The 16,119-nt window shown below is 49.3% G+C and overlaps 1 protein-coding gene across 1 annotated transcript in view; it reads right to left on the bottom strand.

The window, feature by feature from the left end:
• The window catches only part of BTBD16 (BTB domain containing 16), a 49,360-nt gene extending 33,813 nt beyond the window's left edge, over nucleotides 1-15,547 (bottom strand). The window contains exons 1-6 of the mRNA XM_053585115.1: nucleotides 15,493-15,547; nucleotides 13,404-13,567; nucleotides 7,981-8,054; nucleotides 6,003-6,146; nucleotides 2,392-2,481; nucleotides 1,199-1,313 (exon numbers count right to left, since the gene is read on the bottom strand). Of these exons, the coding sequence (XP_053441090.1) occupies nucleotides 1,199-1,313; nucleotides 2,392-2,481; nucleotides 6,003-6,146; nucleotides 7,981-8,054; nucleotides 13,404-13,567; nucleotides 15,493-15,510 (605 nt within the window). The 5' untranslated portion in view covers nucleotides 15,511-15,547. The remainder of the gene's footprint in view (nucleotides 1-1,198; nucleotides 1,314-2,391; nucleotides 2,482-6,002; nucleotides 6,147-7,980; nucleotides 8,055-13,403; nucleotides 13,568-15,492) is intronic.
• Nucleotides 15,548-16,119: the final 572 nt, after the last annotated feature.

Here is a 16,119-nt window from a genome sequence, read left to right as displayed (position 1 = left end):
CAAATGCTATGGAAGGAAGGGTCAGGACCACAAAAGAGCAGGTGACAACACACCCCCTCACCTGAGCAAAGTAGAAGAGTACAGTGCTGGGGTGCAGGTTCTGGGGTCCTTCGGTCCCCCTCAGATCTTGACTTCTCTATTTGGAAGCTATGTGGCCTTAGGAAAGTAACCTTTCAAAGTCTCGGTTTTCTTATCTGTAAAATGGGCATAGTAATAGTACTAGCTCCCAGTGCTGTAGGGAAGATGATATGCAGTAATCCCTTCAAGCAGTGGGGAGAATAGTGTCTGACCATGTGCCAATACTCCCTGAACCTCAGCAAAGTCCTGGGAAGTAAAGCAAAATGATAAGCCACACTTTATGGCAGAGACTATGGAGGTACACGGAGGCTAAGGGGCAGCTCCCTGCAGGGCTGAGCACAGACCCTGTATCTCCATGCTTGGTTGCTTTCAACTCTGCAAAAAAAAGTCCAGTGCAAACTGGGACCTCTAATCCTCAAGTCTCCCTCACACTTTCAGTGTCCGTGAGCTCTCTAGGCGTCCAGGAGCCCAGGTATAAGGCATGTCAGGATGAGAAAGCTTCCAGATTTGATGCCAACCCACTTTGAATGCCTCATGATCTGCCCTCCACCTGAACAAGCCCTGCTGAGGGACAGTGCAGAAGGGAGGCAAGGCTGGAAAACAGGCAGTAGGATTGATAGACAATTTTAACTTTGGTCTTTGCATTTTCCTCTCTTCCCAAAAAGGTCTACAATGATCATGTGTGACATTTGTAACAATAAAACTACGATTTACAAGAAAAAACAAGGCCTTAACTGCACGAGCAGGAAAAGTGAGTCCTGACAGTAATGGGAAAGATCAGCTTGTCCTCCAGCGGCCAGCTTCTGTGTGGGTACAACAGGCTGGAGGAAGACATTTTAGCCAACAATAAAAAGAGGTGATGTGGATAGGGCTACTGTGCAGTCACTCTGCAGGCCCCCAAAGCCTCTCCCAGTTGCCTTTCATTCCTGCAAGTGGAGGGGCTCAGGTATGGGCTTGTAACCCATGCGTGTGAATTAGCAGCTCACTTCTCTTCCAGGTTCGAAGCCATGCATGGTGTATTAGCCATGGACAGGAAAGTTCCATCAGATGGGCCAGGAGGTGTCCTTCTGATTTTGCCTAGGGCTGACCCTGGCCAAGCCTGGCTCCTACCCTTCCTTACCTCTGAAACAGGCTGCTGAACTGGAGGATGTGTGCCGAGGCCAGCACCCCCAGCACGTCGTCCTCCTTCATCTCCACCTCGTTCATGTAAAGGTTCTTCAGGGCCGTGGCAAAGGCTGGGGAGGCAGCAGCCGAGAGACTGTCAGTGTGGGGCTCTGCATGCAGGACACATCCTGGCCCTCCCTCCCTCGCTCCTGCCACCAGGCTGGCAGAGGTGCCCTTACAGTAAAGGCACCAGCTCTTCCTAGGCAATTGATGACCTGGGTGCCCAGCCTCCCCAAGGGAGCTGAGGATGAAGCTAAAGAGAGCTGGGCTGCTGCTCAAAGGGTCCTCCTTTAAGGCCATGCTCAGTCTGCGCTTTGGGATAAAACCTTCTGGGGTTCTCTCCTTGCCCAGGGTCCATGGCCTGTGCAGAAATGTGACTGCCAAAATGCATGCTGAGTGTGGCATGTGGGTGGGGGCATTTTTTCCTCTGGAGATGACACGTAGCTTACAGCAAATTTTCCTTGGAGTTTGAGAACTACAAAAAAGGTTAAGGACTTTTGGAAAGAGCCAGAATAATTTGACAGTTCAGGAACTAAACTGCCCTGGCTAGGGCCCAAAAGGACATGATCCCAAATGGTGCTGTCATGACACCACAGTGTGTTCTGAGGACAAATGGCCAAACCAGTGCTTACGTGGATTATGTACTGACCTAGCCATTCTTACAGCCATGCCGTCACACGAGGACACGAGCATTGCACTAACACAGAATTCTGTTTCTGGGTGGCTGGAAGATGTGGAAGCCACCTGGGTGCCTTCTGCTACTCAGAGCCAGCGGGGTGGGGCGGGGTGGGGTCCTTGGCAGGAAGGGGCAAGTAAGTGCTCTCTGAGAGCAAGGTGGGCCTGAAGGCTGCCCAGGGGGTATACCTGTGTACCACTCACTCTGTCTCTGGGTCTACTTGGGAAGCCCATTATTTCCTGTCCGTCTCTGCAGCCTTTACACCCTCTGTTTGGGAGCTTCCATTTCTCCAAGTCTCCCCAGCTTTCTTATCCCTTCTTTCTTTCCCCATTCAGGCATTTTGATAAGCAAGCACTGAGCACCATGTACTACTTATCTGTTGTGCTTTGTTATTGCTTGTCTGTGCTTGAATCTGGGAGGATCATCTGTTCTATGGCATTCTCAGGATTATGAAGACAGGGGCATTACATTACCAGCGTTAGTGACCAGAGGGTCGTTGATCTTCAAGGAAATGATCATCTTTTTTACTGGGGCTCTTTCTTTGGTCTTCCCAGGCGATCGAACTAGTAATGGAAGTTAGAGAAGGATGTGTGCACTTGATAACCAGAGTGAAGAGGCGGTGAGAGACTCCCGCTGCTCCCCACATGCCCTTGACCTTGGCAGGTATCACACTATATTTGGCTTGTTTAGTGGATGCACTTGTAAAACAATGATTTGTTTTGAAATAGTTTAAGACTCACAAGCAGTTATAAAAATAGTACAGAGAGTTTCCTGTGTACCCCTCCCCCAGCCACCCCAATGATCTTTCACAGCCACTGTGCATTGTCAAAGCTGGGAAATTGGCACTCACACTGCCTTCTGCACACTTATTACTAGCACTCTCCCCGCCACCCCCACCTTCCTCTCTTTAGGCAGTGTGAGGGCAGAGTGGGCTGCTGTCATTTCTGTACTCTGCACACCTGGGGCAGGGCAGGCACGAGGTGGTCACCGTGCTCCCACCTGCTGAAGGATGAACGTGGAACCAAGACATCCACCCTGATCTCCACTCTGCCCCCCGATCTCCAAACTGGGGACCCCCACCAGGAGGAAGGGAAGGCAGCCCAATTTATCACCAGCCAAGCCAATCCACTCAGTCTTCTAGAACATGAGTTGCAGCATAGCTTTGCTCCTCAGCAGCACCACACACCCTTGCCACATTAGCCAAGGCCCCACCAGCTGCCCTAAGACTCACGTGGCTGCCACATTGCCCACAGCACCCCAACACTGCCTCCTCTCAACTTGCTCCCCAGGACAGTGTGGACTTCCACCCTCCGACTCTACCTCATCGGGGGCTTGCTAACATGCCCCCACCTCCAAGAGGCCTTCCCTGACCCCATAGGTAAGGTGGCACTCCCACCCCCACCTCCCTCCATAACTGGCTTTATTCTTCTTCATAGGCTGACCTCACCAAGACCTGCTGCCATCACACCACATCCCTCTTGGTCTGTTGTCTCCGGGGCAGCTCAGCAGAGAGGGGTCACCTGCTGCTGCTCCCCCCACACACACCACAGTCCTGCACACACTGGTGCTCAATACATATCAGCTGAATTGCTGATGTCACAGATTCCGTCAACAGGGAGCTCAAGGTTCCAGGTAATGAAAAGAAATGAAAGAGGGAGGGGCGTGGTGGCTCACACCTGTAATGTGCAGTGGCTCACACCTGTAATCCCAGCACTCTGGGAGGCCAAGGAGGGAGTATTGCTTGAGCTCAGGGGTTCAAGACCAGCCTGAGCAATATCAAGACCCCACCTTTAAAAAATAGCCAGGTGTCATGGAGGGCACCTGTAGTCCCAGCTACTTGGGATGCTGAGTCAAGAGAATCACTTGATTGCTGTGAGCTATGATGCCCTAGCACAATACCTCTACCATGATGATAAAGTGATACTCTGTCTCAAAGAAAAAAAAAAGAAAAGAAATGAAAGAGCCAAAAAGCACACCATTCTTTGCAACTACAAAAACTGGAAAAAAAAAAAGGAGAACAGAGATCCCCTCAGAGATCCCCCTCAGCCTCCCTGTCTACCTTGTGCCCTGGCTCAGTGGAGGCTGTGGTTCGGCAAATACCCACTGAGAACCTGCTGAGTGCTGGGCTTGTTCCGGCTCTGGGTCACTGTCCTCTGTGGCGTGACCACATGGATTCCTGTCTGCCTGTGCAAGCCCTGCGTCCACCCTGGGGCAGGGGGTGGGGGGTGGGGCGGGGCTGGGGAGCACACACAGAACGCACAGGAGTGCCCAGCACGTGGTAGGCCCACAGGGGTGGCAGTTCTATCACATGATCCCATGTTGTGCTACGGATAGTGCTGTATCATCATCGGGGTTTGCTGCTCTGTCCCCACAAACGGTAAGTTCCTAGCACAAAGCCTGGCATAAGGTAAGTGCTCAGCGTTTGTTGAAGGAAAGAAAGAATATTATCAGCTAGGCCAGGGTAAGTGGAAGACAGAAGTTCGACACTGCCTCCGGGTTAAGTACAGCCCCAAAGTGAGACAAGGAATGTAATAATTTGATTTTACTCTTCTGAGGTTCTCCAAAGCCAAGGTGGTTGGTTGGTTTTTAGTAAGAGCCATTTCCTCCTTGGATTTCAGCCTAGCAGACAAACATGTCCTGCTCCAATACACCTGCTGCCCAGCTCTCAGTGGAAGGAAACCCCTCAGCGGGGAGAGCCTCCTGCCTCTCTGCAGAGCCCCTACTCCAGGGCTTGGACAGAAACTCCAAGACAGCACCACAGGTAGCAATAAGGTATGTTCTGCTTTTAAAGCATAAAAAGGAAAGTGACTCTTCTCACTGAAAGTCCTGGAGACATGAGTCCCAGGGCCTGATCAGTCCATCCTGCCTACAGGGAGGCCCTGGAAAGTTGTGACAGTCAAGGGCACTGGGATTTCCTCTCTGCAGCTCCCCTGAGGTCACCCGGCCAGGCCCAGACTCTAGCAGGGGGGCTTGCATCACAGTGGCTGTCCCAGCAGGGCCAACTATTTTCTTTCTGGGAACCCATTCTAGACAAGTTCAAGACCATAACAATAACAATGACCCTATTTCCCCTTCCACATTCTCTTGTTTTTCCATGAACTCACTGTCTGATCACCAAAGCCTTCATTGATGGCCTGGGGAGCTCTCTGACCTGGGCACAGGGGAGATGCAAGAGCCCAGTTCTGCTGCTGAAGAAACCAAAACAGGTGCTCAGGGGGAGCACAGAGGATCATGAGTGAGCGCAAGACTGCTGTGGTTCTGTGGAAAGCCGCACTGGCTCCCACAGCCCACTCAGCGCGGAGAGGCTGAGTCAGAGGCTTTGAGGCCAGCAATTCCCACAGGCAGCGGGGCTCTCCCTCCAGCCCTGGGAAGGACAGTCCCTGGGGGCTGTGGCTGCCTGTCTGACTCTAGAATAACACTTTGCTGCCACGTCCTGGAAATGTGATCCCATCCCTGCTGGCAAGCTAGCTGGAGTGGGGGACCTTGAATTTTCCATGACACCTGCTCATGAGTCAGCCTGACGTGATGCCAACCTGTTGCCCAAAGAAGAAGTTGGCGGTGTGGCCAGAGAACGCTGAGAGAACTACAGGGGATGGTAAGGATTTAAAAAAGAGACAAAGAAGTGACCTAGATTCTTTTTGGAGTGAGGTGAAATTGGAAAGGCAGAACAATAAAGTAGACGCACACACATGCACAGATATCAGAGCTGTGCCTTCCTTCCAGAAAACTCCTCCAAGCACTTACTCAATACAGCCCATTTTCTCTTCCTTTAGAAGTAGGTAGAGTCTATGTTTTAGTTGGCCAGACAAGACCTGGGTTATTATTAGGACAATAATTGACATTTACTGAGCGCTCACTTGTGTCAGGCTTTGTTCAAGAACACCAGACTGACGACCTCCTCTAGTCTCCAAAGCCCCATTTTACAGCCAAGGAAACTGAGGCTAAGTCATGTGATGAAGTCACATTATGGAGCCTCACTTTTAACTGCCAGAGTGACCAGGGTCCCAAAATACATAACTAAGTGCCAAGCTGGGGGTCTCTAAGCTAGAGGGCAATGGGGCTCCAGGTGCCAGTGACAAAGTACCTCGCAGAAGCTTCTCCAGTTCCTGCAAGGGACTTGTGGTGTCCCGCGTCAGGGCCGCCAGGTAAAGCCTGGTTAAGGTCTCAGACTGAAAAAGCTGGGGCTGATGGAGTTCCCACTTGAAGCCCAGGCATTCAAGAATCACGTCTGAGGAGAGAAAATGACAACACTTCAATAGATCCCAAACCAAAGTCGCATTAACTTCCTCCCTCTTACTTCTTTGCTCCCTCACAGATATTAAGCAGACCACGTGGGCAAGCAGCTTCCAGGCCTTTCAGGAACAAATCGATAAAGTGTGGGCCTCAGGGGTGTACCTGTGTTGAGGGGGACACTGCAGTCTTACAAGGTCACAGAGAAACATCGAAGCTGTAGGACTTCACAGGCACACAAGCTGCCCTCCAGCATGGGGATTGGAAAAGGCCTCATGGAGTGGGGAGGCGGCTGGGACCCTCCTGGGGGCCTCATCCTGCCTTCCCCTGTTACAGAGTTTCTCGGCCTGGGCATTATTGACATTTTGGGCCAGGTAACTGTCTGTGGCGAGGGATGTCCTGTGCACTGACACTCTGCAGCATTTCTGTCGAGTTGTGACACCAAAAAATGTCTTCAGACATTGCCACTTGTCCTCTGTGGAGCAAAATCACTCCCTAGTCCTCAGTTGAGAACTACTGGGCTGTCGGTGCCTAAATACCACCTGTGTGAAAGGCCACAGCCAAGCGTAACACAGTGAAGCCCGTCAGAGAACAGCATCCTCGCAAGCCTTGCCTTCTGCAAAGGAATGAGGACCACCAGAGAGCACGCATTTCATCAGAAAGTCTGAAATAAGATGACAGTATTTGCTTTTTGCAAATTGTAGCAGACTTTAGAGTCTGGCCTGTGGATGGCAGAGGCGGGCAGATAGAAAACACAAGGGTAACAGGCTGGGTGAGGCACAGGAGGTTGTGGGAAAGAAGGTTCGGCTCCTGTGACGGTACAGAGTACAGAGTGGAGGCGATGGTGGTGCAGGGAGCAATCTCCCCAAACCCTAAGTTTCAGTGTCAGACAGGATAGGAAGGCCTACTAGTCCTAGCTACTTACTTCTTGGCTTTGCCATTAGTTTGACAGTGTGACTTTGGGTACTATTTCTTCTTCCTGTTAGTATTATTATTATTATTATTCATCAACTTTATGGTATTGTTTGGGGCTGAGGTTCAGGACCGGGGTTTGCATCTCAAGTCTTGGATAGCCTTGGGTGGTCTGGTGATGCTGGGTTAGAAAAAAATCTCACCCATTAGGGTGATTACAGGCAGGAGCAGAATTGTGGATAAAGTATGGGCATCAGTTTCCTCTTTCAGGATGGCCAGTGCCTTGTAGACATCAGTAATCAATCCCAGATGCCTCAAACTACTTCCATTCAATCAGAGTTGACAGATGAGCAAAAATATCTATTAGCCTCTCCTTGGAAAGGAGGCTGGTTCTGATCTTGGGCAGCCACCCCATGGGGTGCAGTTTAAAAAAAAAAAATGCTGCTTTAAGGAGCTGAACTGTTCAGCATCTTCATGAGGCTCAATGAACCTTTTTGTAACTGGAAGGACCAATTCTGATTCTTGATCCTACTTCAGAAAATGCTTCTTGGACAAGTAAAGATGTGGACTCCAAGTCATGACTGGTTAGAGCCCAAATGGACAGAGAATAGCTGTCCTGTGCTTGACAGTGCTCTGATTATTAGTCTTCTGGTCCAAAGGCTATTTACTGACATCAACATATTTGTCTTGACTGTGGCCATTAGCATATGAAAGTCTGTTTGACAAGCTTGGTTTCCTTCATTATACATTGGACAAATATTTATAGGACACCTATTATATGTTAGGCACTGTGCAGTGGATAAGATTTACAACTTTGTAGACTAATGACCTGGCCTATGAGCTGGTTTTTTCCCACAAGGGCCATAAGACACCCTGAGGTCAGCAACATTCTGACTTAATCCATGGGTGCCAAAACTCACCTGCCTCCCCGGTTTGGATGGGCTTGTTCTTGAAATTCTCAGAGAAAAATTTCTGAATTTGTGAAATGAATAACCTCAAAAAAATAGAAAAAAAAATTCCAGGAGTTAATACTGACATTTTCCCCGACTACAGCACACATTATTCTAATGCAAGCCTCCCCAAAGCATCTATTGACTAGTCTAATCATATCTCGCCATTTGTCTGCTGATCTGAAAACTGTGGGCTGTCTGCTGGCTCAACATACTGGTTCCTGTTTTGGTTTCTGGGTATTTGGACCTCACTGAGGAGACATTTGAGGCTGCACCTGGCTGCTTTAATGATACCTGCTTTGGCAAATGTCTAAAACAATATCTGGTATCTATAGTAGGTGCTCAATAAATACTCTGCTGGAGAAAAGAATAGAGGGTTCTGCTCATTTTAGGGACATTAACTCACCGAACGGTTCTATTCAGAGGTCATTTGGGCCCTGTTCTTGGCATGTCCAAAAGCTAAACTCAGAATCTACCCAAATCCTATCCTGTTCCTCACCAAGGTTCCTATTTCTGGAAATGGCACTGCCAACCTGTGGCTGCCCATGCAAATATACGGAGTGCTGGCATATCTCACCGCTTGCCTAGATCTGATGAGATAGCTTTTGAATTCATCCAGCTCTCTTTGCTATTATCGCCATGACCTTTGTCCACACCACCATCACCTTCCTCCAGTTGCTGCCAAAGCCTCCTGGCCTCCAACTCAGGACACACACCCAGCAAATCTGGTCTTGCCCCTCTCCTGCTGCGAATCCCCTCGCAAGCTTTTGGCAGAAACCCAAACTTCCTCAGCATGGCCAACCCGCTTCTGTCTGTAGCTTTGTCCATCAACCCTCCTGCTCTGACCCTTTTGAACAGCCCGGACCCGGTTCCTGCTTCTTTTCTTTGCATGCACCATTCTCTCTCCCAGAAGCTTGCCTTGCCCCCTCCCTTGCTGAGTGCCCACTCATTCTTCAGGATAACTTGGCCTGGGATTACCCCATTAACACTCCCTAGCAGAGTCCCGTGGCTGCCTGAAGGACGGGGAGGTTGTGTTTTACTGCTGTGACCTCACACAAGCCGTCACCCACACACTAAGTTCTGGTCAAATAAACCAATGACGACAAGAGATAAGAGGTTTTCCCATAAACACCATGTCCTCATCATGCCGAGTAAGGAAAGGAAACAACATTTGAGTCACATGGTCACAGTGTGAAGACGGTAATTCCCAAGAAAGCCAAGCGAGCCAGCCAAGAGACACTCGCCAACCACAGCTGGTCTGTGTAATGTGGCATCACTTTTGCCAGGCTGTTTTCCAGCGCTCCCAGGAGACCTCACCAGCCAGGGCACATGGAGGAAGCCTCGGGTGGGAGCTGCATCCTGACTAATACGGACGACGTGGTGCCCTTTCCAAGAGGAGGGGGTGGCACCAAGTTACTCAGCCAGGAAGGCCATGTGAGCGTGGCTTGTTTATCCAACAGGAGGAGTGGACCTGGCCCAAGCCACCCCCTCACGCCCTCTCTCAATCCCCCTCGTGGCTTGGGTGACATGTCTGGGAAGGGTCAAGGGTTCAGAATGTGATTTCAAAATGGAGCAACAGGCTTTGGAAAACATGATGCAAGGCCCATGAGCCCCACTCTCCCCACAAATATCACCGTCGCTGGCTGAGCCAGGAGATGCTGGACAACTGAATTGCCCACACTGCGTTCTCCTGGGGGTGATGGCTGTGTCAAGATTTGCCATTTATCACTTGGGCTTGGCAGGCCCTAAGGGCCAGGGTTCAACTCAGGCCCACTAGACAAGCTAACGGAGTAATTGACACTGGCCAGTTGTCCTTTTTGCCGTTTGGGACTAACTGCTCTGAGAAGAGGGTGCAGGTGGTGACTCTGGAAATGTGCTGGTGGGCCAGAGCCCACTCCCCAGATCGTGAACTGTGACAGAGAAAGGAAGAAGGGTAGGGAAATTCCATAAGTTTCTCGTGGGTGTGAGGACTTCCTGCAGGAAACCACCCAAGGGCCTTGGGCTTGACACTTTGTGCAAAACTCCAGCTTGATTAACCAGACAGGGTCGCAGGGACCTGGGCGGGACCCAGCCCTTCCGTTTCCGGCCACGTGACCTGGGCCCAGTGTTCTGTAAAGTGGAGTTGGCAATGCCGGCTCTGCAGTTGTTGGGAGGAAGGTGAGTGTCAGGGACGCCCAACAGGCTTGCATTCCATTAGCATTTGCTCTTTGCCTCTGTGAACACTGTCAGAATCAAATGGAGTTATGATACGCTAAAATGTGTCTAAACCCCTGACCAAGAGAGCCAGGAAAGGCCCCATAAAGGGAAGGTAACAAGATCGACCATAAATGACTGCAAAAACCACAACCTTGCACAAAGGCCATAGCAACTGTACACAAAATAAATACTTCTGGGAGCGCATCTGCCCAGCAACAGCCTGTCCAGCCTCAGATGGGTGCCACCCTTATTATTGATCCTTGTAGCCAAAGATAATTATCTCAAAGCAGTCACATAGTCCTCCTCACTTGTCCTTTAAGAGCCTCCCTCACCCTTCACTTCCCCATCACAATGCCTGCTCCTGAGTAAACACCATTTCCTTTTAGGGCCCCCCCATCTGTTATTCAGGTTGACAACTCTGTAACAAGAATCATCAGCCTCTGGTTCTGCTCTCAGAACCGCTCTCTGGTAAGTCTAGGGGTTCGTTCTTTACATCCTCACCTTTCAGTGTGACCCCCCCCTTGAGAGGAGGTGTTTGTCCCTCGACAAACATCAGGTTGAATGACCAGTCGGGGAACAGGGAGGGCTCTGGACACCTTTTCTTAGTGCCACAGCCCCCAAAGCCTTGCTCATACGTCCCCTGTGCTAAATCTTCGGGTTCAGATGACAGAGTGCAACCAGGCACGCCCGAGAGCCGGGGGACACAGCTTGCCGCGTGTTTACTGAGTGTTTATATGTGCCAGACACGGTTCTGCCTCTTTACGTGAATTATGTCATTCAGTCCTCATTGGCAACCCAGTAAGACAGGGTTTGCTGATAAACTAAGGTGCCAAAAGGTTCAGTTGTTTGAAAGGTCAGAATTTTCCTGTCTTTCACCACCCTCCCCCCACCACACCTGATTCCCCAGTCCCTGAGAAGTAAGATGAGATGACCAGTGGCCTGGAGGTCCACATGACAGGGAAGCTCCCTGGGACATGGAAACCTGGAGTCACTGCCAGAAGTGCTGGCCCGCTTGGCACCCCCAGGCACCTGCCTCTGGGAAGCACAATTTCAAACCTGAGATGCGCAGGAGGCCAGAAGCGAGCTCCCTCCGTTTTCCACAGTGAGTGCCCTTTAGACAGCTAGTGAAATACAGGTGGGTCCAGCTTCTGTCAAGATAGACAGCATCCCTCACCTCCAGGGAGAAGCGGTAATAACAGACTGATAGCAAGAACGTGGCTTGCTGGGTGGGGCAGGGGCAATGAGCTGGAGTGCTGGGGAGGGGACACACTTGTGCAGCGTGGTACAATTCCAGACCCCATCCACCTTGGGGGCTGCCATTTGACAGCTGCCTCATGTCTGAAGGTAATAAGGGAGTATTACCCAAATTAAATCAAACCTTTACACGCTTGCTAAGAAGGTTCTCACAATCACATGAAACAAAATCCCTACTGTGAAGGCAAAGAAACTCTAAATTTGCATTTGTTAAAGAAAATCCCTTCTCCCACACTGTGGTAACTGCATCCATAGCCCTCTTCCCCTCCCTGCGGGCACAATGTTTCTCTCAACAGAGACGGAATGTATTTTCTGTCCCTTGACTTTCGAGTTTGGCCATGTGACTTGCTTCAGCTGATGGGGTATTAGTGGGTGCAATGCGGCAAGTTTGAAAAGCATTTGTACAACTGGGCTTGCCCTCGTGCTATCTGCTGTCACCACGAAAAGCAAGTGCCCAGGCTAGCCCTCTGTCTCAGGAGGAGGGGAGGCTGGCAGAGCGGAGCCCAGCTGTCCCAGCAGAACTGAGCCAGATAGGCCGAGCCCAGATGCATGTTCGAGCAGCCTGCCTACTGGTGTCAGCTGCCTCTGGACTCGCGGTTTCCCAGCAGCACAAAGGAGAAAGGCCGATTTGTAAAGTTTCTCCCAGAAGGGTGATGCCTGAACCAGTTCCTTTGTACCTGTTGCGTTAGCAACAAAGTGCTTTGATTTGAGGAAGGTGCAAGGCAGAGGGAAATAATGGGGGTATAGGTCAGCAGAACATGGGGCCGACACACCCCCAAATGAAATCACCACAATCAGTTCCTAAGACTGCTGCTCAGGCAGTAAAGATAACAGCTATAAATATGTAATATGATTTGAAAACACAGTGAACTATTTAAACAGCAGCTATTTATTAGGCATCTACCGTTTGCCAGAAACAATGTGAGGTGCTTCCAATATATTGTCTGATTTAATCCTCAAGGTGATTCTTTGCAGGAGTGTTATTACCACCACTTCACAGATGGGGAAACGGAGGCTTGAAAAGATTGAGCCACTGGCTAAAGAACTAGTACGTGAAGGAGTGGGGATTCCAACCCCGTCTGACAGACTGAGCTTACTAGCCCTAACGCCTCTGGTTTCTGCCCCACCCCTCAGGCCATCATCTCTCTCTTGGCTTGGCGACTCCTGAAGACCGTCACTCCTGCTGCCCAGTCACCCCGCATCAGTTTTCAGTATCACTTTGCCTCTGTTCCCAGGCTGCTCCCCAGCCTGGCCCTGGCAGTAAGGAACTGGCAATGGAGCCATTGGCCAGTGGGTCTAGGGAGGAAATATTTGGCAAACATTGGGCAAACAGCTGTTCTGTGCCAGAGGCTGCCCCGGGGGTACAGCCCAATGCTCAAGTAGATTCAGCTGTGAGGTCACAGGCAGATGATCAAGCCAGGTCCAAAGCACCGGGGAAAGGAAATGTTCCTTCTGCAATAGGGTCCAGCTCTGTGTCCCCGGGAGAGGCGAGAGAGAGCTCACAGCCCGGGGAAGTGATGGTCTAGCCCACTGCTCAGAATACCAAGAGACAGAGGGAGGATCAACTGATTGGAAGGGTACGGACATGCATGAGGAGTGCAGATACCAAGCCAGGGCTATATTTTGTTGTCAAGAAGTCAGTGGTCCCTGGATGATAAACACACAATCCTTTTAGCATCCAGGTTTCCAATGCCAAGGAAAGTCTAGGAAAAAAACTGTCAGTATCTCTGCACTGTGTCACCACCCACAGACATTCTCAGAGGAAGTAGACACTTCTGACCCTGTCTGTGCCTAAGAGATGGTCTCAGAGTGAGACTTCTTTGGAGCAGTGCTGTGATAGGCCCTTTAGCCGATCAGAGTGGCCCAATCAGACACCTTCCCTCCCAGGAATGAATTTCACCCTTGGGCGAATTTTCACCCACCATGGGTCTTTGGTTTCCCACCTGTCTGGGTTCTTCAGGGCCTCATCAAAGTCTATGCTCAAAGCCTTGCACTTCTGGGAAAGCACCAGCAGGTCTCCGGAGAAAGGCTCTTTGGAGAAAGGCTCTTTGGAGAAACGCCACCGGTTGGTTGAGCCAGCTGTCCGGCGCTCCAACCGAGCTTTGCGCTGCTCAGTAATCAAAGAAAGAGAAAACACATCTTTTCTGAACTTCACATAAATGTCAGATTTTCCAAATCATACAGCAGGAAGGAAATCAAGATACATTTTTAAATACTGGTTAGTTTTCAGATGTGGCCAAAATTTCTCTCACGGGACATCTCAAGGCAAAGATGTCTATATTCCACAGAGCGGGGATCTACACCCACTAAGTAATTTGGAATTTAGCATCTGGGACAAGCAGTGACAAAGTCAAAAGTTCAGGGAGAAAGAGCTTTCTTTCCAGGTAGCTCTGAAGAATCCATGCACAGGGATAGGATTACGCTTTGAGTATTCTTTAAGTGATTCTAACTTTTCAGTCAGAGAGATTAACTCAAGTATGGGGATCTGGGCAGAGACTTCTTTAAGTTCTGGTAAAATATAGAAAAAAAATTTTTATCCATCTTATAGCACACAATTTTGTGCCATTTAGTATGTTTACAATGTTATTCTAGTTCCAGAACATTTTTATTATCCCCCCAAAGAAATCTTAAATACATTAAGTTGTCACCCTGTCCCCTTCTTCCCAGCCCCTGGTAACCACTCATCTGCTTTCTGACTGTGTTTTTGCCTACTCTTGGTTTTCTAGATAAGGGGAATTGCATAACACGTGGCATTTTATGTATAGCTTCTTCCACTTAGCACGCTGTTTCCAAGGTTCACCCTCATCTCAGAACTGAATTTCAAGGCTGAAGAATACTCCATCGTGTGAACATATCACATTTTGTTAGCCATTAATCAGTTGATAGACTTGGGTTGTTTCTATCTTTTAGCTGCTATGAATAGTAATGCTCTGAATATTTGTATATGAGTCTGTGTTTGGACACCTGCCTTCCAATTCTTTTGGTTATTACCCAGGAGTGGAACTGCTGGGTCATTGGACAATGACTTAGAAATTTTCTTGAAGCCAGCTGAGTGCAATGGCTCACGCCTGTAATCCTATCACTCTGGGATGCCAAGGTGGGTGGATTGCTTGCATTCAGGAGTTTGAGACCAGCTTGACCAGGAGCGAGACCCTGTCTCTACTAAGAATAGAAAAACTAGCTGGATGTAGTGGCGGGAGCCTGTAGTCCCAGCTATTTGGGAGAGTAAGGCATGAGGCTCATTTGAGACCAAGAGTTTGAGGTTGCTGTGAGCTATGACACCACAGGGTGACAAGGTGAGACTCTGTCTCAAAAAAGAAAGAGGAAAGGAAAGGAAAGGAAAGGAAAAAGAAAGAAATTTTCTTGAAGCCCAAGGAAAATTCTTAGCAATTTCCTTAAGGGAGGAAGACAACACAGATGTAAACCTCAGACTGATGATTCAAAGAAGAAAGCATCATGAGGGGACCCCAGGAAGGGGTGTCACTGATCCTAAGCCACCCCGGCACTCACAGAGTGGTGGAGAGACCAGTGGCCATAGAATAGAGGACCTGAGTTCAAATCTTGTTATTGTCACTTACTACTTAACCACCCTGGGCAAGTCATTCAACCTTTGGAGGCTTTCAGTCCTCCGATGTAAAGTGGGGATGAAAACAAGATGGTGATGAAGATGAGGGTGATGGGGGTGGTGGTGATGACATCATCTTGCTTCTAACATTGTTAAAGGTATAAAATAAAGTCTGGAGAATATGCCTTACTGTGGTACCTAGAATGTGGTGGGGCGGGTAGAAACTGTGGCTTCTGGATCCAGATGGAGCCCTGCGGTGCGTGAGAGGCGTGTGGTCAGCTCACGCAGAGGGACTGCTCTCTGCTCTCTGGATGGTGCTGCCTGGACATGCTCAGTCCAGCAGAATCAGCCATACACGCTGGAGGTCAGCAGTGCAGGCCCAGCCCCTGGTGGAAACTTGGCAAAATGTCCCTACCCCAGAGCTTCTCCCTCCATTGCCCGCCTTCTTGTCCAGTTGCTCTACTCACCGGATTTAGCATTTTCATGAATGGTAGTGGAGATGACACAAAGGGAAAAAGATAAGCACCTGGAAGACAAAAAGAGTTAAAGTTTTCAATAAATTTCCCCACGGTCTCTTCAAGGCATCGTGGAGGGGACTGGCCTAAACAATCTGTAGAGTTATCATCACTGTAAGAGATTATCACTGTACTTGTTTTTGTCAATCTGGTGAGTGACAGATGGTTTCAGATTGTTATTTTAATTTGAACTTTCCTGGCCACCAGTAACGTCCAGTAGTCTTTTATACATTTATTGGCCTCTTAATTTTCCTTGTCTGCAAATTGCCTAATCCCAGGCTTTTTCCATCTTCGCACTGGGTTGCTATAGTTTCCTTAGCATTTCTTAGGAGCACTCACCATATAAGGAATGCGGCCTTTTGTCTGCCATATGCACTGCAAAGCTTTCCCCAGTGTATCACTTGTCTTTTAACTTTGTTTATATTAAGTAAATTATTTAATTAGGTATGAAAAATATATCAAATATATGTATGTGTGAGGATGGATGTGTTTCCTTTTTTTTTTTTTTTTGAGACAGAGTCACTTTGTTACCCCAGTAGGGTGCCATGGCTACACAGCTCACAGCAACCTCAGACTCCT

This window comes from Nycticebus coucang, chromosome 3 (assembly GCF_027406575.1).
Source record: "Nycticebus coucang isolate mNycCou1 chromosome 3, mNycCou1.pri, whole genome shotgun sequence".
In the NCBI taxonomy this organism is placed as follows: domain Eukaryota; kingdom Metazoa; phylum Chordata; class Mammalia; order Primates; family Lorisidae; genus Nycticebus; species Nycticebus coucang.
This window is presented reverse-complemented; position numbering and strand designations above follow the sequence as displayed.